This window comes from Bos mutus, chromosome 14 (genome assembly GCF_027580195.1).
Source record: "Bos mutus isolate GX-2022 chromosome 14, NWIPB_WYAK_1.1, whole genome shotgun sequence".
NCBI classification, from domain to species: Eukaryota; Metazoa; Chordata; class Mammalia; order Artiodactyla; family Bovidae; genus Bos; species Bos mutus.
In genome coordinates, this window is record NC_091630.1 from 74,509,227 (window position 1) to 74,537,056 (window position 27,830).

Consider the following 27,830-nt stretch of genomic DNA (forward strand, 5'->3'; position numbering starts at 1 on the left):
ATGGGAATGTGTTTTTTAACCTAATTATAAAAGTGACACCAAGTTATTGTTAAAACATTATAGTATAGTAATATGTAAAGTGAAAGTGAAAGTCATTCAGTGGTATCCAACTTTTATGACCCCATGGACTCGATGGAATTCTCCAGGCCAGAATATTGGAGTGGACAGCCTTTCCCTTCTCCAGGGGATCCTCCCAACCCAGGGATCGAATCCAGGTCCCCCACATTGCCAGCTGAGCCACAAGGGGAGCCCAAGGATACTGGAGTAGGTAGCTTACCCCTTCTCCAGTGGATCTTCCCAACCCAGAAATTGAATCAGGGTCTCCTGCATTGCAGGCAGATTCTTTACCAACTGAGTTAATCAGGGAGCCCTATGTAAAGTAGAAAACTTCTAAACAAGGGCTTCCCTTGTGGCTCAGATGGTAAAGAATCTGCCTGCAATGTAGTGGACCTGGGTTCGAGCCCTGGGTCTGGAAGATCCCCTGGAGGAGGAAACAGCAATCTACTCCAGTGTTCATGCCTGGGGAATCCCACGGACAGAGGAGCCTGGCGGGCTACACAGTCCATGGGGTTGCAAAGAGTCAGACAGGACTGAGCGACTAACACTTTCATTTTCAAAATAGAAAATAGCATAGAAGCCTATCCTCCAGAAAATAATTGCTCTTAAGATTTAAGTTATTTTTTTAAAATAAATGTTCAACTAGAATTTTATATGTTTTACATGTTTCTTCTCCTTTTTTATTTTACAGTATGATGGAAATGGCAACATACTCCACTATTCTTGCCTGAAAAATTCCATGGACAAGAACAGCCTTCAAAGAGTCAGATACAACTCACAACTGAGCAACTGAGCACAAAATAAAGACAATCTTACCATAGCGGTAGATCATGTATGTATAATGATATATAGAGATAAGATATAGCTTAATTTTATATAACAAGTTTTTTAAGACTTTACACACGGCGTTCCGACTCCTGATAAAGTTTAAAATAATTAAACACCTGGAGAGCCACCTCAGACTCTAAAGCAGTCCCCACTGGCCAACCCTACCTTATACTAATATATACAGTGACGGGGGTAGTCCCGTCAGCATGCCTTGTTCCAATGGAGATTTGGCACTTAGGTTAATTCTTACATCTAGTCACTGTCCAGAACCAAGAATTAGAGTTTACCCACAAGTAATATGGAGGAGAATTTCTACAGCTTAAAGTCTTAAAAAAAAAAAAAATCATGAAACAGTGTTTGAGTTTCATACTTTACAATCTTGCACACATACTCAAGAGAGCAAATGTACTTTGGGTTTGAACACTTGAGGACTCATGTCCAATGCTGTGCCATTGAAAGAGAGTTGAATAGGTTCATTAAGAGAAGAGAAATTATTCAGTTAATGGAATCACATTCTCTGAACAGGTATTGTGCCCTCAATCCCACACCAAGCTGCCCGCCCGCTGCTACTCGAGAGGGGCGAGTACTGCCGGCTTCCTCCAGCTCAGCCTATTAACTGATACCAGCATCAAAGTTTTTTCTTAGAACTGATGTGAGTGCTATATTAGCCTCTACACAAGGCTGGCTTGAGATTCAAATGCTCAGTTTGCTAAGCAGAAACATCCTTTTCTGAATTCTGAAAGCAGATTTTCAAGCAGCCTACTTCAGACATTATAAGGACTTGAAATGGACTCTGCTCTCTGTGAGACGCAGCAATTATAATCTGTCTTCCCCTATTCTCCTCAAAGCTGACACTGAAAAACATTTGAGGTTTATTCCATATACTTAGCTCAAACACTTTCTGTCACATAATTACTTATACACAGCAGAGTGTTAACTTCAGATTAAGCATCTGCTAGACTATGAACTCCTTAGAGACAGGGACAGAGTCTCTGCACCTTTCCTCCTACTGCATACGGCGCATACAGTGCACATCAAGCCTGGAAAATTAATTAATGAAAGTTTCCATAAGCCATGCTTTGCTTAGTAATTAGTATGTCTATAAAATGTTCATAACAGTTTTCTGTTTACTAAAATGTATATCCTCAGTTTTTGCAAGTAGAGCTAATTAAGTTCCTAATAGGCTGTCTATAGGTAAACAACTATAAACTCTTAAATGTGGAACAAAATACAAAAAGCAACCATCTAAAGTCTGTATAAAGCTCAAAATCAAAGGGATTTTATAGAAGGGAGTCAAGACTTGGAAGAAGGGAATGGCCTGGGTGAATTTACTGACTGTAGAGCTTTTTAGCTGAGTAGCAGAGTTTGAGGCAAACACAGTGCTGAAATCAATGGGAGGAATGCTAGAAATGACAGTTAGACTTGGGGAGCCCCACATTTTGTGTATAAAATCTGCCAATCATGTATGACAAAAATAAATGTAAAAGTCCAACTAAGAGGTAAACTAAGTTCTGCATTCCCATCCAACAGTCTGCAGTCTGAATCCAAAAATATCAACCTTCCTCAAAGAAAGAGAACAGAATCCAGTTTCCACAGTGTAGTACAATGTTACAGTATACAATCCAAATGTATATGATATTTGATTCATATATAAACATATATATTTGAAACATTTTCATACCACCAAACTCCAGGCCCAGATAGCTTCACTAGTAAATTCTATCTAATAAAGAAAATACAGCACCAAAATGACATATATTCTTTAGAGGGGGAAAAAAAAGGAGGGGACACTTCTTCACTCACTATATAATTTTATATATATAAATATTAGTCTATGTATACTTTTTATTATAAATATATATCTATGTATAAATATATATTTACATAAATTTATATAATATTTTATATAAATGTATATAGGTTATAGGCCACTATCACTCAGGAATACAGAAGCATTTGAATCAACAATGTATAAAAAGGATAATATATCATTAAGTAGACTTTAATTCAGAAATGCAAAATTGGTTTAATTTATTAACACTATATTAACAGTACAAAGGAGAAAAATCCTGTGCTCATTTCAGTAGATGCAGAAAGGATATTCAACAAAAGTCAGCATCCAGTCAGAATCAAATAGTCAACAAAGCTAAATTAGAATAAAACTTCAAATTCCCATAGCTGTTACCACGCTTACTGGCAAAATATTGAATGTTTTCCACATTGATGTGAACAGGAGAGAAATGCCTAATCTCACCACTTGTATTCAAGCATTATACTAGGGATCCTAGCCAAAATAATGATACAAGATAACAATAAACATAAAAATTGGAAAGAAAGAAGTAAACTGTTTATGCAGATAATGATTATGTACATAGCATATTCTGAAAATTCTATAAAACAATTACGAGAACAAGTGAGTTTTAGCAAGGTAGCAGAATACAAGGTCAATATACAAAAGTTTCTATTAGAGGCAAAAAACTGGAAGAGAATATTTCAAAATATTCATTTTACAAGTGTTCAAAAGACATAAAATACTTTTAGAAGTAAGTTTAATAAGACAAGACCTTTCCCTTAAAAGTGATGGAAATTAAATTGAAAGATACATCGTATTCAAGGAAGGGAAGACTTAATATTATTAAGATGTCAGAGCTCCCTAAATGGATCATCAGAATCAATGCAACTGCATCATAATCCCAGCAGAATGTTCTGCAAAACGAATTCTTAAATTTATATAGAGTTGCAAAGGATATACATCCAAACAATCCTGGAAAAGGACAAAGCTGAAGGGACTATATTACCTAACTTCACGTCTTACTATAAAAAGCTGCAATGATGAAGACTGTATGGTACTGGCATAATGATCCATAAATAGGTCAATGAAACAAATCAGAAAGTATAGAAATAGATCCTCACTTAACACAGTCACCCAATTTCCAACACAGGTACCAACACAATCAGTGGGAGGAAAATATCTTTCAACAAATACCATTGAAAAAACTAGATGTCCATATGAAGAAAAAATGAATTGACTGTCTATCTCATACTGTACACAAAAACCAATTTGAGATGTATCACAGACATACAATTAAAAGCTATAATGTTAAAGCTTTTAGAGGAAATGGAAAAAATAAACTTATAAAGGATTCTAACATTTCCTTGAGGTTGGCAAAGATTTCTTAGTTGACAGAAGGTAAAATCATAAAAAAAAAACTTGATCCATTACATGTCATCAAAATTAAAAATGTATCATAAAACTCCATATAGAAAATAATATGCAAGCTACATATTGAGTCAAATATTCACAAAACATATCCACCAAAATATATGATCCAGGAAATATGTCTTTAAAAAAGTTCCTATGACTCAATGATAAGAAGACACACAGCCCAGAGAGCAGAAAAAGATCTCAAAAGAAACTTCAAATTTGAAGATATATAAATGGCCAATAAATGCACACCAGACAATTAATCATCAGGGAAATACAAATTAATACCACAAGAAAATACCAATACCCTAGCAGAATGGCTGAAATTAAAGAGATTGACAATATCAAATAAGAGTTTAGATATGGAATAACCATAACTTTGCATGTGTAGGTCTAGAAATGCCACAAATACAACCACTTAGGAGGAAAAAATTATGGCAATTTATTATAAAACTAAATCCACAGCAATTTAAATCTTAAGTATTTACTAAAAATAAATGAAAACATATGGTCACAGAACGACTTGTATGAAATGTTCACAGCAATTTAATTATAACTCAAAACTGAAAACTACCCAGGCAATGGATAAACTCTAGTATATTCAGGTAATGGATTATTGTTCTGCAATCAAAAGAAATTAACTACTAGTATATACAACAGTATGCATAAATCATGTACAAAGACACATAAAGAAAAAAGAAAGCAGAGAAAAAAGCATCAATTTAGGCCAAATCTAAGATGATCAAGATTTTATAATTAGGATTTAAAAGTACTTATTGTAACTGTGCTCAATGTCATAAAAATCACACTTCTTTCTAGAATAGATAATTAGAGAATTTTTTGAATATTTATGTGCCAAGCCCGATGCAAAGCATTTAACGTGGATAATTTTATTTAATTCTTATCAACCAAGCTTATCTTACAAATGAAAAACTACAACAGGAAAAAGTTGAACTGTCTGTCTGAAGTCTGAAATATAACTCAGAAGAATAATTTTTAAGACTTCATAACTCACACCAAAGTCAAACAAAAAGGATAGAATCACTAAGTTTTTAATTAATTTTAAAAGTATGCATGTTGGGATATTCTGCGAAGGGAAAACATCTCAAGAAGACACTAAACAGAATGTAAATTAAACAAGCGTTCCCTTGTGATAAAGATTAACACGCCAGCTGTGCGCACCTGTCTTACCTTAGGAAACTGTTTTACAGGAATTAACACTTTCTGTCCCAGCTTCATGTTCTTATTAATCACCACATCAATGTACTTTTCTTCATCCTTGCCTTCTCCTTTTTGAAACTTCTCTATTTCTGTGGAGGAAAAACAGAAAACCAGGAAGTGTCAGACCTGGAACCTCAGAGACTGGGGGTCCTTCTTAGCTCTATGGTGGCAAGAAACCAAATACAGAATGCGGACTTCAGATGCCTACAGCTTGCTCAGGTAATGACATGTTCCCATTTTATTGATGATTCTTCAACAGTAAGTGGGGAAACACACACACGTACACACATACATGTGCTCCAAAGTCAAGTGTCAACGACCCAAGCTCATGGAGGGGAACAATACACTAGCTACAAACATAAAAACAGACTCTTTGAGGTCCTCTGGAATTCTCAAAAAAGGCTGATCAAACAGCAAAGAAAAGCCGGAAAGCATTCTCAGTTTAGCATTACCAAGTACCGACAGCCCGTTCTACCAGCTCTGCCTGTGTCTCCAAGGTGGTTCCCACCAAGAAGGATTCTTTAAGGGGGCATTAAAAGCCCTAGACAGCCTTGTGACAGTCACCTCCCCAACAAAATCTTCCCACCTCACAAGTGACGAGCCCAACCACAAGCTCGTGGCTTTGTTAGTGCTCTTTTCTCTACTGGTGATGCTATTTTGATGATTTCCATTTCACACATCGCCTTCAAGATTCAACCATATTAAATACTACTTTTTATGCAACTGTCACTCTCCTTGACGGGGCAGCAGAATCAGTCATTCCCACCATGGCACTCACAAAGTACTTCATGCACAATTCTATTATCATTCCCAGCTTAGGCCTGCAGCTTCTGAGCAAAGCTTCTAAGGATAAAGATAATTACTAAATCTCCAAATACACTGATTATTTTGTTTGCTTTCTTGTATTATATTACGCTTTGCTTCTGTAAAACTGATCATTCTATATAGAATCTGCATGGGAACAAGATGCATTGAACAGAAGTATGTGAAATATAAACATTTACATAGATAATTCTTGCCATTGTTCTTGGAAAAAACCTTTCGAGAGTACTTTTAATTTTGACATTTTTCTATAAATAAAATACACAATTAAAAGAAAGTTTCTCCTATATCCATACTCCAGATGTAACAATATACCATGTTATATACTCTTATTTTCCATAAATAAGAGTGTCTGTGCGTGCAGACACAAAATATATTTGAAAATTGTAAAACTAATGGTGGATATGAGCTAAATTAGTTTCGTTTTCCTCAGTAAAAAGCAGTAAGTCACATGCCATTTGCTCCATCGAGTACAACAATTCATGAGTTCAGCTTTAATTAGTACAAGGAAAATAATTTCTACATTTTATTTTTATTTATCCATTTATGCTATAATTGAGAATACCTTTAGCGAGTTAGAAGATTTAACAAAATTAGGTTCACTGAAACTTTCTAGAAAACAGAAGTTTTAATGTATAATACATCAGTCAAGATAGATTTAACTACCTATTTTCTTTTTATATAACAAAGGCTTTTTAATAATTGTTGAGCATTGATAGGCACAATTTAATATTTAATTCTTTAATCAGCCTTCAAAATGTTACTCCTTGTATCAGTGATATTTATCATTTGAAGCAACATGGAAAGTCATGTTAGGTTAAGGTTAAAAAATCACAAAGACTTATGCATTTTACTATATATTAAAGTTCGAGATATCCCTACAATTTTTAAGAAGGAAATAAAAATTAAAAGAAAAGTAACTAATTTCCTCTCCAGATAGTCAACTTTACAAATCTTATCTTGCTAAAATACCTTGTTGCTACCTTAAGTAAGCTTCGAAATATGCTGAAATACTTCACTGTTTAAGATTTTAGAAAAAAAATGTAAGGCCCAATGCCATGTTGAAGCATGTAGGTGTGCTAGACCTCACATGCCACACGGCACCCGAAACAGCCCCGCCCCTGTCACAGGCATCACGCAGGTCTGGTTTACACCTTGGCTATTCTACTTCTCTCAGGTCCCCGTGGCCCCCAGTGGTAAAATTCAGAACTGGCCAAGCTTCCATTTTTTTAGGCGCCGTTCAATCAACAGTTTGGCATTTTCTACTTGACTGAAGATCGTAAGTAGGTTTATTGTGTTCAGGGTGTCCAATAAAGTACAATGCAAAATAATGGGAAGCAACAAGATGACTTATGAAATCTTGAAATTATCCGTAAATGGGAGTTTCAAACTCTCAAACTCATACTACCACCCCTCTGGGCTTCCCTAGGTCAGGAAGGGACTGGACAGCTACCAAGGTAGCTTTAACCTTTCAGTAAATTGGAGCATATGAAGGCAAACCACCGAAAATCCAGCCAGATGCTCAAGGTCGAACACATAGGGGATTTGACTTTCACTAATCCCCAGATTACATTCGTTACATACAGTTTAATGTACCAATGCCATCTCCCAGCTCAGAAATAATAAGCAAAAGTGTGATTAGGTTTTAGATGATGTAGAGGATTAAAATGCTATGTTTTCAAACCACGGACACCAAATTTCTGTCAACTGGGAAAGCTAGTGTCAGTTATGACTTTTTTGGCTGTTTTTTTTTTTTTTTTCTGTTTCTGTCTTGGTTCAGTATGGAGCTTCCTAAGCAATGACTACTTACCCTACCAAATATGCTAAAATCCATGAATCCTCTAAGACACAGCCAAATACTCTTTGAATTAAATAAGCTAAATTTTCAATATAAAAAAATTTGGTAATGTAAATTTTCATTAAAACTGCTTAAATTCTCTCACAGAATCAAGCACATCAAAACTGACATTTTCCTTTGTCCCAGCAACTCCATTTTTACAAATTTGCCCTAAAGATATATGTGGATAGATATAAAATATTATACACAAATTTATCCATTTAACACACTGTGTTTAATAGTAGAACACTGGAAATCATCTAAATATCTAGAATTAAGAGCTTGGTTACATAAGCAAGGGCACGGCCAGTGAGACGGCATAAGTTACTTTACAACATCAGGAAAGATGAAGAACATGAAGACATGTTCTGATGAGAAAAAGTCTCCACCAAATACACTGTTTGTACACACAGACACACAAACACAAGTCACAGTGGAAAGCAGTGGAAGACTATATGTTCATATTCACCTGCATATCCACAGAAAAGAGCTCCCTTCTTACATATAAGAAACGAGTAACTGATTGTCAAGGGAGAAATGCAACGGATAAGAAACAGGAATAGAGACTTCTCACTATATTGCTCTTTTACACTGTTTGAAAAGTTTGAATCATGAATATTTTACCCTTTAAATTTGCATAAATTTAAATTTTTAAATACTTTTGTAGAATTTTTTTTTAAATACCAAAACAGAATAAAATATGAATGTATACAGGGATGGTCATGTTTCTATTTTGCATGGCTGAAAATCCAGAGTTTGACTCTCCTTTGATCATTCATTTAAATCCTTCACTAAAATACTCTTTCACTGAAGCTGTGATAAGGATATACCTAGACTGCTCGTCTCACTTGAAGTAACACACACATTTCTGGAAACTACATATACAGTATTTCACTTTGAGAATCCAAATGCAGCGGGGTTCACGTGGTGAGGGTGAGAGGAACAGGGATTATCCCAATCAGGCGTCTGTCCACAACACTGACTGAATTCTGACACACGGAGAAAGTGCACGGGCTGCTGGGGACAGAACACACAGTCTGTGGGACCACACGGGCAAGCGCAGTGTGCACAGGGCTGAGAAGAGGGGCTGACGGCTCTGGAGCCTGGAATAGTGTTCAAAAAGCTAGTAAACGTGAGCTGAGTTCCTAGAGGATAAGGAAGGGAGGCTGCCAGGCAAAGAGCTGATGAGTGCTTCAGTGAAGTGAAGGAACCCTGGGTTACACCAGTTCCCTTTCCCTCATCTGACTGAACAGCTGACACATGGAGATTTACTTTTTTTGGTTTCCTTTTCTCCTTTAACAGTATACAAGAGAATGAATCACACAAGTAGTGGTGACAGAATCCTGTCACCACAGAGCCAGTTAGTGAACAAGCCGAGACATGAACGCAATTTCCTCACCCCACACCCTGGGTCGCTGCAGAAAGAAGCAGGGTGAGAACAGGGGCAGTTCTCCGTGGCCAACACAGAGAAGAAAGGAGGACAAAGGCATGAAAAGGCAGGCCGGGTTCTTAATGTCTGCATGGATCAGATCCTAAGGGTTCAGTAACAACAGGGGGATGCGGAAAGCAATCCGCTGAGGAGAGACGCCCTCCTGGAAAGGCGGACCTGAGCAGAAATGGAATGGACGCAATGTGGGGAGAGAGGGCAGATGACATCACAGCTGGAAGATAAGACAGTCTATCCCACGAACAACCAGGGAGGGCGGAACTAGAAGGGCTGATTTCTATTTGAAGTGGACGGACAGCCATCAGAGGAGGCATCAAGCCCTCGGGACACCCCACCAGAGTAAACCACAGGCACTTGCCTTGAGCGCCTCTCCCCTCTAGCATCCAGCCCTTCTTGGCTTCTGAAGCACCCGCTCACTGAGGCTAGAGCTTCTGCACTTGTCTCCCAAGACAGGAACATCTCTGGGGACTTTCTCTTTGGTGCCTCTGCTAAATTCCACTTCCTAGAGAGGCTCTTTTTGAATTCCCAGACTACTTAATCAAAATAAAGTAGCATTTTTACCACAGGTATAACTTCCTATTTAAAGTCTGTCTTCAACAGACTATCAGTCCCCCTGGCCACACGCCCTTAACTCCTTTTATGATCCTGACAATATATTGGGAAGGTTAAAGTATTGTTCACATTTTGCACATAAGGAAAGTTAGAAAATATATTTCTAAAAGTCATACAATTAGCAAGGAACATACCATGACTCAAACCTCAGGTCTCCAAGGTGGAGACACTTTCCCAACCCAGTCTATCAACAGGTCCTTAGAATATTTTGTGTAGCTAACAACCCAGTAAAGCCTATGGTACATAGTGCTTCTATACAGGAAACAAACATTCTTTACAAAACAAGTCCATGAGAGAATGTGCTAATGAACCAATGAATTCCTGTGCGAGCCCACATGGAATCTATCCTTTAAGATCAGAAACTGTGAGTTAGAAACCCTGATACCCTGCAACTCTGTTTATTCCCAGAGCCTCTGTTCTTTCCTGGGTGAATGATCCAAGGAACTGTATTCCATGAATAAACAGATGGCATTCAAAGTAGATAATCTGTAGAGAATTTAATTAAGGACCTATGTATAAAGATGTGAATATCCTAAAACAATAGCAACAACGAATGGTGTGGTACTCTGAGGTTAGGAAGGAAGTATGGCTGCCCCAAAGCTTGGAAGCAGGAAGGGGCAAGGAAGAAAGGAGACTGTGTGGAGGGCAGCCTGGCAAGGATTATAATGTCCTCCGAGGGAAGCAGCCAGCTTGTGCTGACCTAATAGGGAGGAAGCTAAAGCGCACACACTGGGACCTCACTTCCTTCTGCAGATCTGCCTCTGGTGGCTCCGCAAGGAGGGACCAACCCAAGCAGAAGCCAGAGGTAAGAGTGTCTGCTGACGCATCCCTCAGCCCCCAGGCACAGAGCAAAGGACAAGAGGCAGCAATCCAGTCCCCACCTTGGCTAAACTGAAGGAAGCTTTAAACAGAGCATCTGATGCCTCCTGTACATACAGAAGTTCCCATTTGTGCTGATCACATAAAACATTACACAGCAAAGTACTGAAAAGTAATGAAAACCATTTTGAAAGTGAAAGTCACTCAGTCATGTCTGACTCTTGGCTATCCTACGGACTATAGAGTCCATGGAATTCTCCAGGCCAGAATACTGAAGTGGGTTGCCTTTCCTTTCTCCAGGGGACCTTCCCAACCCAGGTCTCCTGCATTGCAGGCAGATTCTTTACCAGTTGAGCCACAAGGAAAGCCCAAGAATACCAGAGTGGATAGCCTATTCCTTCTTCAGGGGATCTTCCCAACCCAGGAATCGAACCAGGGTCTCCTGCATTGCAGGCAGATTCTTTACCAACTGAGCTATCAGGAAAGCTCATTTCAGAGATCACTTATTATGACAGTACTAGGTAAATAATAATTGTTATGACTTTGTTTGCAAGGATTCACCGAGTTAAGGGCTGTGCAATTGACATGAAGTCTTTATTCTAATGAACCTATCTATGATAGGTTTACAGAATAAACCTTCGCTTTACAGAATAAGACCCTGAGGATTCCAATGGGTAAGAAGCTTGCCAAGGGCTGGACAGTTCATAATCTCTTTAGAGGGATTCACACTAAAGTTTAGTTAACTTGAAAGCCTATGTCATTAGCTGTTTAAAAGTTATTTAATAAACATTCATCAAAGGTTCAGAAAAGAGTAAATAATATGTTAGCCTGCACAATAGTTCTAGGGTAAACAGTAATACAGTCAAACCCTGCCCCCAGCCCCCCTGCCCGAGGACCTTAACTCTGTACAAACTTATTAAAGGACAGGGGTTAGCCTGATCTATAAGGAAACAAGAAGTCCATATAAACAGAATGATAATACCTACATGCTCAACATTTAGAAATCTATTTCAAAGTAATATAAGAACCTAGCTGGAGGATTTAAAATGATCTTAAAATATATGTAGTGTTCAAAGCCAATGCAAATTCTATCTGACAGATTACTAAAATGTTACTGTGGCTGTTGGTCTAAAAAGATACCTTTTAACCTCCAACATGACAGATGTTTTCACAAAGGAATTATTTTATTTAAGCAATCCAAACCTAACAGAACACCTATTAAACCCAAACCAGAATTGAATACACTAAAACCTGCCCAGACGAGATTGATTCAAACAGCTCAAGATCTTGCAAATAATCTTCCATAAACAAGAAATAAATGGCACAGCAGAATAGATGCATAACACTCTCTAATAAGAACGAATTAGCTCATCACAAATAAACAAAAATAAACCATCCAGGGAGCAAAAAATAGTCAATACTCTAAATATTAAAATGTTTGGAAGTAAACTTACAAAGACAGAGCTAGTATTTGTACACAAAGTATTCTTAAATATATACACACTGCATAAGATTAAAGCACACACACAAGGAAATTCCTCCAGGAAGGAAGAAGACTGACTGGGGGGAGCGGGGCAGGGGAGGGAGGAAAGACAGCTGACCCTTAAACAAGGAGGGGGTCAAGGGCGCTGATCCTCCACCCAGTCCAAAACTCCAGGTATAGCTTATGGTTGGCCCTCCATACCCATGGTTCCTCTGTACCCATGGTTCAGCATCTGTGGATTCAACCATATTCTCTGTTTTTAAAAACTCTGCATATAAGTGGACCTGCACAGACCAAACCCACATTATTCAAGAGTTGGTTGTAATTCTACCCATCACAGGTAATTAACAAAAATATAACAATAACACTGATAGAATTTATTTACTGACAGTCCAGTTCAGGTATTTAATCCTTGTAACAATGTAGCAGAAGAGTGGTAATAATTTTACAGAAAAGAAACAGCTACTTAACAGATATCTAGTGATGTGGCTAAGATTCCACAGCAAACCCAGATCTAGGATTCCAATGCTAGTGTACTCTGACCTAAAGCCTCCAGTTTCTTGGTATTATTGAAGTAAAGGGATCTTGACTTTGAGAAAAAATTATTTGGCTTATTATTTAGTTTTGAGGGAAATTAACAAGGTTATTTCAAGTATCAAAAGATATGATGCTTAGCAAAGTGATCTGAAAACTGTAACACATAATGCAAATACAGGTTATTATTGCCTACTTAATACAAAGCCTAAATTGTGGTAACTGATTTACATGTATTTCATTGTAGAATGGATTTCAAGAATTTGTGAAACCTATATGATTCTAGAAATTAAAATGCAGATAACTAAAAAATTCTGAGTGCTACTCTGAATTATCATTACACATTTTATCAAATTATTTTCAAGAGAAAAAATGCTTCCATGGTACTGACCTCTTATCTTTCCCTTAAATATAGTACAATCATTCACCAAACAAAAGGCATCATGGTAGAAAAAAGAAAAATACAAAGATAAGACATGATGATCACTGGATGCGCCAGTGAAATGCAAATTTATCATCTAAACAAGGGGAAACACTCAACGACCTTCAGAAATGAGGAAGTTACTAGATTTTGGTACTAAAGTCTAACAATTTTCAAAATAAACTTTTAAGTGTAATGTGTTTTTTTGTTTAAATCATTTTAAAACAATAAAGATTAAGGGATGAAAATCAGAGATGAAATGTTCCCTAAAACTCACAGAAGGAATCTAACAATTTGCACAATTACTATTTCCAGACACCATGCTGGAGGCCCTGCACATGAAGCCCACACAATTCTCAGCATGCTGGGACAGGAATCAACGTCCCCTAGTACCTAGTACGTGGCAGACCTGAAATTTGATTGCAGGACTGCGGACTCTCAAAGGATTTGCCTCTTCTCCGAATTACCACACAACTGGCTTCTGTGAAATAAAACTCATATTTTATGGCAAGACAAGAAAAATTTAAACATAAAGATTTTTCTCTGCCCTTTGGCCTCCTCTGCCCCCTCTTCTGTGCAGCGTGTACCTGCACCACGCATCGACCAAACCTCCCTCCGGCAGAAATACCCGCTCAGCCGTAAGAGCAGCATTCTAGCTTCAATAAGACAACTCCTCAAAAAGATAACCTTCCTTCTTAATCTTGCAAAGGGCCACACTGACCCATGGCCCACTACCTGCTTTGTAAGCTTAGATCTGGACTGTGTAAACTGTCAATAATACATCATTTAATACATAGCCCTCTGTCTCAAAAACGTATACAACTATGCTCTGGCCTCTCATAGGCAGAACAGTTCCCAGAACTTTCCAAGAGGCTATTCTCAGATTATAATCCACAATTTGGCTCAAAAAAAATTTTAGATTGACTGATCAATTTTTGCTGACACTTAAAAACCTCCTAAACCAACAGATAACAAATTAAATTCCATCTCCAACATATGAACAGAATTTTAGAGGATGAGTCAGTCAACTTTACTCATTGAATGTTCACTGTTTACTGAGAAACGCAACAGAAGCAACAGAGAAGATCAAGACATGAAAGTGTAACAGTCTGTATCAATTCCAGCATGCTTCTACACACAGTGTGGAGAAAGTAATCACTATCACTCAGGGCTCGGGGGCCTATGGTTTTATCAGCCCTAAGTTAATATTGGCTAATTTCTATTCACTCACTTTCATCTGGTAGTAAGAAAAGTTCTGAAATAAGTTTTTATTGAAACCGGGTGCAAAGAAATGTCTCAGTTTCTACTTAAATCACCCAAAAAAGGCAGAAAAATGAACCCAAATGACAGAGAAAAAAGAAGCTAGGCGTTCTGGCCATCCCAAATAGACCAGTCCCTTGGCTCTTCCAAATGATCCAGGATTACTCCTAATATATCCCAAGGCATTTGTCAAATGAAGATTCAGTAAACCCCCAGACTAAGTGAAGACAACAATACATTAGGTTAATTCAAGTTAATAATGACTCAAGTCAATAACTATTGGGAAGAGGAATGGGAATAACTACTAAAGATTGGGAAAAAAAGGAAAATCTACTTTTTAGTTACACCTGCCTAAGGGTTAAACCACATTTCTCACTTTTAATTGCAAACATCATTAAGTATACTGCAAAAGACCAGCTATCTTAAACAATTATCAGGCTCCAGAGGTCACCAATTAGAACCCTGCAAGGATTTGAATTAAAAAAAGGTTTTATGATTAGGTGAAGTAATGATCCAAGAAAGAGATTAGTTCTGTTCAAACTGCACTCATTATAAAACCCATTTCCTTTGTGTGAAGATTCAATGTCTTTCTCATTTATCCCGCTGGCATTATCACACTTTGAGATAGAAATATGACTGTACTAATGATATTCTATAACAACCATATAATACAAGCATTTTGCTCTCTATTACTTTCATATCTAATAAGATTACCAATGAATATTTTCTATTGGTTAAATGTACAATAATACTAACTCTGTAGGTGCGACAGACTGTGCAAAATAAATTCAAAGCAGGATACAATCATGCTTTGGCTATACATTTTTAGGTTAGCTTCAGAATCATAACTGGTCCTATTTATGCAGCAGAGAGTCAGAATAATCAGAGGGAAATAATCCTTAAGACATTAAATCATGTTTTCATATAACAATTATTTACAGGTTCGCTTTTATAAAAGTAATTCTAAAAATAAATAGCATGATCAGGATTGCAATCAGATCCCCAGGAACATCAACTCTGATGACGTTTGAAGCCATATTGACAAAATCATGAGAGCTATGCTAGAATAATGAACACCACTAAAAAAGAAAAAAAAAAGTGCAGCTTAATATGAGTTTAAAACATACAAGGTGCCTCAAATATTATATTTCCCTCATAACTCAATGTTGTTCTAAGGTATCTAGAAACTGCCAAACAAGCATAAAACACTTTTTAAAAACAAAATACAATTACAGAAGGAACATTTTTTGTCACTCATATTTAGTCATCATAGAAAGTTAAGACACTGGCAAACAATCCAGCAGTGCACATTAAAAGTCACAGCCTCCAAGGACAGGAAATGTCTACACAGACACCTACAAGTACTGAAAACGAGGACACCTTCCCACATCGATTTCAAGTCAGGATGTGTTATCTGTACTAGGTCATTCTCCAGTCATATTTTATTTTCCTTCTCCTTATGAGTCAGATGCTGTCTCTTCACAGAGGACATTCCCACTGGAGGTTTTCTCAAAGGGATTTGTCAAGTTAGGTACAGATCTTCACATTTGAGACCAAGCTGTACATTAAAATCATTTAGGAACTTATAGAAAAATAACTACACTAAGGTCCGTCAACAGCATTCCTCTGTTCAACTATCAAGTACCTGGTTAAGCAATCATGTATTCTAGTGGGTTCCACTTGTCAAATCTACTGACAACGGACTCATCTATTTTAAGGCTAAATATACAGCTAACTTTTAATGTCACGAAACTGCACCACATGGACAAACGAGACAGAATCAAAGGATAAACACAGAGCATTACTCTAGCTAAAACTAATGACAAGTATCTCAGGTTGATGTCTGACTGCCCTCTATTCTCTTTTCTTAAACACAGAGGTCAGATAATTTATTGATCTATTCTGTGAGTCTCAGTGAACTCCGGGAGTTGGTGATGGACAGGGAGGCCTGGCATGCTGCGATTCATGGGGTCGCAAAGAGTCGGACACGACTGAGCAACAGATCTGATCTGATCTGATCTGATGAATGAGTAACAAACTAAGATGAGAACACAGAGACTAACAACATGGCCAGGAATCCAGAAAAGTGTTCCCTAGATTTTCAAGAATTTACCAGTTTTCAAGCAACAATGGTGATTGGCTCACCAACGGGCCACAGTCCATAATCAGATATACAATTAATGTTAGGTATCACCATTTCATCAGGGAAGGGGGACGAGAGAAAGATTGAGGAGAAAAGATGTCTAAAGGGGCTCTGTAAGAGAGAAAATAATGAAAACCAAGTTGAAAAGTTCCGTTCAAGACAAAAACAAAACCAACTGAAATAACAGAAATGGCCACCCTGAAGGGTAAAGGACTGAGGAGAGAATCACTGACTCGCATACAATTATTTCTGTATGTCATGCAAAAGAGGGATTAGATTTGGTCAAGATTAAGGCCAGTGACATAGCATTAATATTGAAAGAAAGAGAGAAAGGAGCTACCATTCATTTTAGAGATGAAGATTTTAAAAATAACATTTTCCAAAGATGGAATCTAAAGATGGCTATCTTGAAGGAATTTTAAGTTCATCCATAGAGGCCTGACCAGCAGGCTGGACCCACCTGACAGGAACATTATAGAAAGGATTCAATCACCTGACGGCAAGCTAAACTTGAAGGTTCCTTTCAAGCCTGAGATTTGCATACATCCCTATCATTTGTCTCACTGACTAGCTCTCATAAACACAAAACTGTGTTATTAATCATCACATGCCCAGTACTGAGGTCTGCATCATGAATATAACATGCATTCAAAAAATATTTGTTTAGTGAATGAGAGTGAATGATGATATTCTTCATGGAAAAGCACAGTAAGATTTGATGAACCTTTAAGAATACCCAGCGTCTGAATTAAGCAAAACGAAAGTCATCTATCTGCCTTTCATTTTCCTAAACAAACCATCTCTGCCAGTTACTAAGCACCATCTCTCAGCTCCATACACACCCATCAAGAATGCTGGACAGGGAACTCACAAGCCCTGCTTCTCTGCTGCCTGGGACTCCCACTAGGTTCTACATCTGGGAGGCCAGAGCAGGGTGCCATCCCTTCCGTTTGCTCCAGTTCCTGGCAGCGTACAGAATAGAGTTTCCAAAATTCTGGCTATGACTCATTTTTCACACACACACCCCAGCCCCAGTCTTTGCACCAGGTCAGCAAGCCAGGACCCCCTGCTCTGAGGCCTGAGTCACTGGACTTAACGGGTCTTGGTCCCAGCTCCAAGGAGCATTTCCTCCCAAATGTCTTCCCTTTGTTCCTCCAGCCCTAGTGGTTCTGGCTCAAGGCAGAGCCCGTGTTACTATTTCTGTGTCCCTTCAGTATCCCTCATTTGCTTTTTCAGTCATCGAGTACTTCCCTAACCAATCTTTTCTATCAGATCTCCTTTGTTACAACGCCTGCTATGATTTCTGCTCTCCTTATGGACACGCCACCTTGGTGAATTCCCAGAAATATAAAAGACAATGCTGGACATCTCAGGACTCTGTGCCAGGTGCCATGCTAGGCCCCACGGGCCCACAGAGTGGTGAGTGAAGCACAGTGAGGTGGCAGGAGGACACAGGCTGGGGGCAGTCCCAGCCTGACCACTAGTGGGCCTCTGGCAAGTCACTAGCTTCGCTGAGCCCTCCTCTCTTCATCTGTAAAAACAGCAGAGCCCACGTTTGTGTGACCCAGCCCCAACTCTGGGGACTGGAAGTCACTAATCTAACAGTATCAGCATCTTCTAATTCGATGCTTCTAGTTCAATATCACTTGGAAGCCCAAATAAACATCTTCAGACCAGTGATTTATGAATGGTAAGAAGGCTTCCTGGCAGCATCTCTTCACCTGCTGAGAGCGCTTTCTTGCTTGCTCCCTCTGTCTCGGGGGTGGGGGCTGCTGTGTAACTGAAGAACTGCGGGTGGCCTGTTATTCCCCACTCCACCTCCACATATACCATAACCATCACCATCAGAGTCTGGGAAACCGGCATCTCCATAATGACATTAGCATAGATGGTCTCTATACAATGGAACCATAATGAATATCCTGGAGGCTGAATTATCTGAGCTACATCTCTGATTTCCCCTGTGAAAAGCATAGGAAGACAATACAACCCAGGACTATTCGGCAGGTGATGTTTACCTTGTGAGGCAGACCTATCAATGTCCTAATCTGAGAAGCACAGAGTAAATGTCTATGAATATATAACCATTCAACACACTATTCAGAGGAAAAAGTGTTTATCATCTGCAAAACATTTGCTATTCCAAGAACTAATTAAGTTTACAAACTGTGTTGTGAATACCAGAAGGCAGTAGACATACAAATCATATTGTTAATTATGCCCCTGACAAAGAAACTATTCCAGGTATTACATACAAATGCTACAACCAGCCAAGTCCTTTACATTCCATGATCTCAAGCTCAGGAACAAATGAAGCCAAAACATGAGTAAAAATGAATATAAAATTAAGTTGCTTAGAGGAAAGTTCAAAAAGAGCCCTAAGTGACTACTTAATTGCGTTATTCTGTCACCGTTTTTCCTCATGGCCCCCCCAGAGCAGCCCACTAACCCACAGCCTCCAGACAAGCACAACTGTCTAGCTTTTTGATATCTGCATTGAGAGAGTATAAATTAATGATAATATGGGGAGAAAAGAGCTTAATTTAGTGAGACTTTAAGTGATAAAAACATGGGTTCAAATCACAGACCAGCACTTACAATTGACACTGGGAAAAAAATCAGCAAGTCACAGGGCTCTCAGCCCCGGGCCATCAGTTAGGGACACTGACACCCACGAAGGGTCGCAGGGATTCATGGTACACCTCAGGCACTCTGTCTCAACACATGCACGGCAGATTCCAACCTCCTGCATACTCCAGACTTCGGTACATTAATGCGTACAAAGGCATATATGAAGAGAGGGCTAATAAAACTGTAATGAATATTTAAATATTAATATAACAAAAACAAAGATCATCAGAAGAGATCAGAGTCACAGTCGTCTAGACTCTCTTGTAGTGAGAAAGCTGATCGGGTGCGGTCGTGCCGCCCCTGGACAGGGTCTGGGCACTGCTTACCAAGTTAGGGGCACACTGAACAAGGAGTCAGACAGAAGGTCTTCGGGTGAGCTATTTATCCTCTCTGAAACTCTACTTCCTCCCTTAGTTGAGGTGGAAATGAAATGAGACCATGGGGAAAAAAATTCACAACCAGAAAGAGTTATGCAAATACCAGAAGAATCAGAGCAAGGGCCCCAGGAGCTTCCTGTGCGGGCTGGTGGGACGTGGGGGTGGGGGTCCATCCAAGAAGGAGAAGAAGCCGCAGGAAGGTGGGAGTGTCTAGTGACACATCTGAGAAGGTGGAGAGACTGGAGACAGACTGGGAAGGACTTCTGATGCTACACTGAGTGAGCAGTTGCGTTAGTCAGGACTGGAAGAGTCATTGATACAGGGCAGGAGCGGAAGAGATTCAGGGTTCAGAAAGAGAGAAACTGCATTGTACGGCAACGTCCCAGGGCCATTCCATTGAAACTGATGACTCAGTGTCCATAGCTGTTTGTGCAACTTTCATAAACAAAGATGCCACGTAAAGGCTGCACAGAAACGAAAAAACATGATAAAGAAAAAGTGGATCTTGAGACCCTCTACAGGCCTCTGTAACTGCCTACATCAAAAGAGTGAAGCAAATTTTAAAACTTCAATACTTCATGCAAAAAGTGCAAAATGTGCTGGTATGAGTTTCAGTGAAAAAACTCACACATTATAATGTTAAATATAAGGCTGTAGGCTGAAGACTGAAAAACATGAGAATTACTACACAACAGCACCCACAATGCCTTCCTGTAGAGTCACTTTACTCTGAGACTAAAAATTAAGACATTAAAAAAAAATTCTGTTATATAACATCTATGAAAGAACCAAAAACCCCTACATTACAACTTTTCTACAAAACAGAAAGAACACAAATGACAAGCTTTATACCTTTGGTAAACATGATTAACTCCAACTAGTAAAGCAGATATAAATCTTACTGAAAGATGGATAAAAACCTGTGACTTCATATTTCTTTCCCTCAGGTCTACTTCTAGCTTAAATCTGTTGAATTCATGCCTACCTACTTCCTTCAAATGCAATCAGATTTCTTAAACACTCTTTATACCTTTTAAGCTTCTTCCTCAATTGCTACATTTGTTTCTTAAAGAAATTATTTTTACAAGTCACAGAAATTATATATTAAAAAAAAAAACTGTGCCTGAAACAAGAACCAACAATGATAAGAACAGTGACTGATATTTTATGTGGACTTACAAAAGTCTGAATGCCAAGGCATCAAAACTTTCTGTATTCTCATAAGTCACCAGCTGCATATAACAAAGACCCTAAATTCTAAGAAAGAAAAAATTACAAAAAAAGAAAAAAGGTGGGGGGGAGCTCAGAATTAAGCCAGTGCCATTATTGGTTTTTCTTTTTTTTAATAAAATGTCTGCTCAGCCAGAGATGGGAGTCAGCATTTACTGAGAGCCTCCTGAAGCACAGACAAACATTTTTGGCACTTTTAAATACACTGTTTTCTTCGAGGGAGGCAGAAAAACAAAGGAGGGTCTTGTCTATGGAACTGGTAAGTGAAAGCACTAGATATTGCATCCACATGTGATAAAGTGTGATACACTTAATACAAGCTGCCACTAACTCCTGGATGATCATTTTACTCACCTTTCCAATGCATTCACCCCCTGCTACCTGGCAGCATCAACCATACTGTTTGAAAGTGAAAGTGAAGTCACTCAGTCATGTCCAACTCTTTGCGACCCCATGGACTGCAGCCCACCAGGCTCCTCCATCCATGGAATCTTCTAGGCAAGAGTACTGGAGTGGTTTACATCTGTCTTAATCATGGCTGAATTTCAGCACTCAGGACAGCGCCTCACACATGGCAAGTACAAAATGAATAAAGCAATGTAACTGTAAGACGTGAGTTCCCTGTTGATTTTGCCATGAACTATTAAACGACCTTGACCAAACTATTAAAAGTTCTCAGAATTTTATTCCATTTCTTCTAGGAATTATTTTCCAAGCTCTCTTTCCAGTCCAGCCCAGCCCAGCCCAGGTCAACAATAGGTAACTAACTGCCTTCTGAGAAGAAGATGGGGTGGACTTCTGCTTCCTTTTCAGACAATTCCTCTTCTGAGTGGTCTTTCTCCTTCCCATTTCAATATCTGCTTCTCTAATCGTCTATCAACCCTATGAACCCCTCAAACCCTCTGACAAATTCAAGTTTTGTTGGTCAGCCTGGGTCAGTTTCCATTCTTTGAAAACAAAAGACTCTGAGTGACATAGTGGGAAGCAAAATCTCCTCCACATTGTAAGTGTTTCAAGATTACTTCTTTTCATGTAACCCATTAAAAAAAAAAAAAAAAAATAGGCTTTAGTCAAACTACTACCAGATCCTGCCTGCCTTATCAATACCTCACAATTGCATTTCTTCCCCATCACCAGAGCTCTACTTCTGCCTAAACTTCCATCTCTTCTTGAAATCCTTTTGTCTGTGTTTCTAGGGTTAAGTCTCACCTTCCTGAGCAACTGCAGTGATTTTCCAGAATCAACGGTGCATTTAGAGACATGTAGTAGCATTAAGTATGAGAATATGATTTTGTACTTAAAAAATCCATCAAATGATAGTTTTAATTCTATCATAGAACTATACAAAGATAAAGTTTAAGTGTAGCATTTCTTTTTCATTTTAACCTTGTGGCAGCATGAAGGGGATAAGAACTCTAGGAGGGGAGGAGAAAAAAATAAAAGGAAACTATTTAAAGAATATTTTTTCCTTGCCATCTAATATAAAAAGCCTCTTTGATCAAATAAAATCCAGAGTAAATCTCCTCCCTCCAGGCAAGGTTAAAAACTCAGCAAGAGAATGTAAGTAAGATAAATGAGTTTCAGGCACTGTGATGTGTTCCTAGAGTAAAATTAATAATTTTTAAAATCTAAGATGTATAGATACTACACACTAACAAAAGTATGACCTGCTGGCTATAGCCTCTATCTCAAATTTTGTATCTTCAGAAATAGGAAATCATAATGAAATCAAAGTTACAGATAAGAGCAGCAATTTCCTTTTTGTATAGATAAAGAAACATACACACATACAGCCAAGTATTTGGAAATTTTAATAGCATGAAAGTAGATCAGTAGAAATACTGATTTAACAATAAGAAGAAGGAGACTTAATTTTATCTCCAATACAGAAACCCACACAACTTTGGTCAAATTACTTAATCTTTGACACTGTCTTTTAATTGGCAACATGTAGGTCATGACGGGCTTTCCTGGTGGCTCAGATGGTGAAGACTCTGCCTGCAATGTGGGAGACCTGGGTTCGATCCCTGGTCAGGAAGATCCCCTGGAGAAGGGCATGGCAACCCACTCCAATATCCTTGTCTGGAGAATCCCACGGACAGAGGATCCTGGCGGCCTACAGTCCATGGAGTCACAAGAGTCAGACATGACCGGGCACAGCACAGATCATGATGCCTTAATATGCAGAATAGTAACAAAACAGAAAACAAATATAAACAAGTCGAACAGGCAGTAGATATTTATGTTAATTACTTATTTATACTGCTATAATATTTCATTTAGGCACATCTAAGGTGACACCCTTTCCTCCCAAAAAGACACTGTAAACATCAACCTCTCTCATCCACAAAGCTCTTTGCTTTCTTCCAACTCCTTTGCCTGCACGGTTGAGTGCCCGCCCACTAGAACAGGCATCAAAACTGACTTGTGGTTGTAGGGTAAGAGAAATAGGAAAACCAAGTAGATTCTAAAAAGAAAGCACAGTGAACAGAAGCGTTGGGAAATGGATCTACCCCAAGCGTATGATGATGAGGCTCCTGTCAAACACCCAGAGGTGTCCAGCACGGAAGGAGACAGGTGTGCAGGAGCCCTCACTGTGACAGTGGCACCTAATCTTCTCCGAGCTCCAGACCATGTGCCTGGGGGCAGATTAATGTCTGTCTTTCCTCTTCCTTATCCTCTACACCTCAGGGTAAACGCTCAATATATTTAAGATGACTAAGTGATTAACAAGTGTACTTATATCCAAAACAAACAACAGAAGAAGCAAACAAGCATAACCCTTACTTACTCCTTCAACATAATTTTCATTCACCTAAGTATGAAACGTCTTTTGCATGCCAGGGACTCTGCCGGCTGCAAAGTTCTTCCAGAAACAAGACAGACAGAGAAAGGTGATCACGAAACGTAGCAGAGCAGCAAAGGCAGGCATCAGGGAGATAATTACAGCAAAGGGTGATGAGTCCTCGGGTACGGGATGCACAGACTGTGAAAGACAAGCCCCAAAGCCTGACGGAGTCCATCGCAGGGTCAGAGGTGGACAGACAAGCTAAGACTTGTTGAGAGGTTTTCAGTACAAGAATTACATGCTCAGATCTGGCTGTTACAAGATCTCACTGGCCATCCTAGATGGATAGTCTGCCGGGGATAAGCAACTTCAGTAGGGCAGATGGACCACTTAGGAAATGGCTGCTGAGACGTTTCTTAATGACTAACAGCTCTCTTTACCAACCCCCCAAAATTCCCAAAGAAAGCGTGTTTTATGTACTGTGGTTTCAATGTCTCAGAGCAACGCAATACAGACAGAACATAATCAGGGTCTTCTCATCTTTGAGTTTGTGAACATCTTGAAGCCAATTCATTCCCTTCATATAGAGCCATGAAATACGCTTCAATGAACACATGAGTCTAAGAATCAAACTACAAACACAGCATAGCATAAAGAAGATAGTTTCACTGCACCTGGTGATTCGGAGGACTTACTATCACATGTTAATCATTTGACAGTGACCTGATTACTAACAGAATAATAATATATTTTTGAGAAGTTGCACAGGATAGTACAAAACAAACGGCCAATTTCTAGCCGTGTGACCTCAGATAAGTTACTTTTTCACTTGGTTACAACTTTACTCATTTTAAAAGATGGAGAAAATACTACCTACTTTTCATGACTATTGAGTAAAAGTAAGTTCAGTGTATAAAGGAACACCTACTATTTGAGGGGAAAAAATTACCTACTAATACAGTATCCAACAGCAGATGTTAATAAATGCTGCTTTCACAGGCATTTACATTAAAACATCAACTTCTTCCAGTGGGTCACTTCATTTGTATAGACTTGGCCTAATAACCTTACAAGTCTTGTTTCTTTCATTCCCTCTCCCAGCCCAAGAAAAGAGCCTCCATATGTGCAGCTTCCTATATAGTAACAGACCACAAGACAAGCACTTATACTAAAGGTAGCAAGGCTGAATCATACAGAAAGGAAATGTTTAAAAACCTGGAAGCCTTCAAAACAACCACTAAAATGAGCAATAAGTAGGAGGAAAAAGTAGGCAGGATGCATGCTGCTAAGGTCTTGAGAAATACCCTCTTCTCAGAAACACCCATATACCCCTACCACCAGGACACGGGGGCACCTCTGCCACATCACTGGAGGCAGCACAGTGGGTTTTCTGAAGCCCCCAAAGGGCACTGACAGCCAAGTGTGGGAGTGAAGTAGGCAAGTCCTACCTGGACCGTGCTGCTGTGCACGAGAGAGCAGCATGTCCTACTGGAACCGCCTGTGCTCATCACAGTTCAAATAACGCAGACAGTGGCGATTTCTCCGCTACTCCTCCCTTGGAGAGATGCGAGCCAAATTCATTCATCTTGAATCTGGGCTCACTCCTCTGACTCAGCCAACAGAATGCAGTGGAAGTGGCACCCCAGGACTTCTTAGGAAGCACTGCAGGTCCTGCTCGGCCTCTTGACGTGCTCTCCCTCCCTTTGGGAACTGCTGTCCGGAGCTCTAAGAAGCCTGTGGCGTGCATGACGAGGCTATAAGCCAGCTAGACAGCCCACAGCTCGGGCTAAGCTCTCAGCTGAGGTCCCAGCACCAAGGGCTGCCCTGCCAGCTGCGGGAGGGAACCTCCTGGGCGCCCAGGCTTCAGGTGACTGCAGCCCCAGCCTCCCACCTGCTGCCACACAAGAACCGCTCAGCGGGGCCCAGGCACTCACTCACACAACACACTGCTCTGGACCACTTCAAGGCTGGGGTGGCTGATGACACAGCCACAGAGAACAGACACACTGACCAGGGTGTGCACATGTCAAGTTGAGGAATATCACCAGGCAGTCACTTGCCTCAGTATTAACTGGCCTTCTCCAACTTCAACATGGCCAACGTTTACTTTTTCTAAAACCGTGGTATGTGTGCTTTAAATACTTCTGAAGAGTTTCCTTCAATTCCTTGGTCTATCTTCTTCACAAGCATTTTTTCTTTTTCAGTCTGACCTTTCCATTTCCCTGCAGTTTTCCAATTTCTGCTAATAGAGATCAATGGCTAAGCATGGCCCTCAGCTGGGGGTGCAATGCCAGCTTTCCCCGCCCTGGCCCTGAGCATATCCACAGAGTCTACTCTCCCCGGTGAAGTGAGTGAAGGGGTCACTCAGTTGTGTCCGACTCTTTGTGACCCCATGGACTACACAGTCCACGGAATTCTCCAGGCCAGAATACCGGAATGGGTAGCCTTTCCCTTCTCCAGGGGATCTTCCTGACCCAGGAATTGAACCAGGGTCTCCTGAATTGCAGGCGGATTCTTTACCAGCTGAGCCACAGTTCTCCACAGCACATATGTACATTTCAAAAGGAGTATTTGCTTCAACTATACATCCCAAAATATTAAAAATACCATACATCTACACTTAAAACACAAGTAACAACTACGTCTACCTCACAGTGACTCATTCCCCAAATTCTCTAATCATCTTCCTGGAGGCAAAAAATAGGCTTTTTCACACACTGCCCTCCTCCTGACATTCGCACCCATTCATCCAGCTACAGTGACTGCCCAGGTGCCAGGCCTGGGCTCCAGCCAGGAAACAGGGCATTATAAAACAGCCCCTGAGCACACGGAATTCAACCCTGGTAGAATAAACAGACTTGCAATGGAAAACTGAAAGTGTTAGTTGCTCAGTTGTGTCTGATTCTTTGCAACCCCATGAACTCAATGAACCACCCCCGCCAGGCTCCTCTGTCCATGCGATTCTCCAGGCAAGAATACTGGAGGGTAGCCATTCCCTTCTCCAGGGGATCTTCCTAACCCAGGGATCGAACCCAGGTCTCCTGTACCACAGACAAATTCTTTACCCTCTGAGCCAGCTGGCCCAAATCAGAGTATAGTATGATAAGGGAAAATATGGAAATCACAAAGGACCCACAAACACCATGAAGAAAATGGAGTTTAATTGCTGTTTATCAACACAAATTCAGTGAGGAGACAACACCACCTTTCTGATTGTTATCACATACTAACCCTAAAGAGCAGGTATCAATGAAATTACAAATGTACAATTGAAGAGGAAAAAAAATAAATAAAACCAAAATCTACTTCTTTTAAAAGCTCAGTAAAATTGATAAGCCCCTAGCCAGAGTGAGAAAAAGAGTGAAGATATACTACTAACACCAGGAATAAGAGTGACATCACCACAGATCCTACCATTATTAAAAGAATAAAGAAATGTAACCCAACAGTTCTATATCAATAAATTCGATACTTCAGATGCAATGGACAGTTTCCTTATAAGACACAAAACTACCAAAGATCACTCAAGAAGAAAAAGGCAACATAAATAAGCCTTCACCTATTAAATAAACTTAATTCATAGATTCATAAATTGGTGACTGTGGGTGGAGAAAGCGTACAGTAGATTTTACAACATATCCTTTAAAAAATTAGTGATTTTTCCTGTTATCAAAATTCTCAAAATGTGCAAAAAAATTTAAAACATACTTTATTACATTAGAATAGCAGTTTATAGAATAAGCAGTTACTAAATTGACAAGCAGAACAACATCAAACAACATGTTAATAGTTATTGGTCAAGAAACTTATTCACGGAACAAACTTTTGTACATCTTCTGGCAAAAGTACAAAGCATTACTGTAGGTGTGAACCATGGTCTCAAAAACCCGGGAGCTTTCCATCTCTTTAGTCTTAGGATCCCTTTTGACTTGGACTCATACAAATTTTTAAGAATGTCAGAGAGTTTTTTTATTTATGTGTTATATAATCCATCAATATTTACCATATTCTTGCAGAGATGAAGGAGACATGGGTTTGATCCCTGGGTCGGGAAGATCCCGGAGAAGGAAATGGCTACCACTACAGTATTCCTGCCTGGAGAATCCTGTGGACAG

General features: G+C 39.4%; 1 protein-coding gene across 7 annotated transcripts in view; it reads right to left on the minus strand.

Moving 5' to 3' along the window:
* KHDRBS3 (KH RNA binding domain containing, signal transduction associated 3) overlaps positions 1 to 27,830 on the minus strand; it is a 152,342-nt gene that overhangs the window by 92,167 nt on the left and 32,345 nt on the right. For all 7 annotated transcript variants that reach the window (XM_070382732.1, XM_070382728.1, XM_070382725.1 and 4 more), the window contains exon 2: positions 5,282 to 5,400. In XM_070382732.1, coding sequence (XP_070238833.1) covers positions 5,282 to 5,400 — 119 coding nt within the window. The remainder of the gene's footprint in view (positions 1 to 5,281; positions 5,401 to 27,830) is intronic.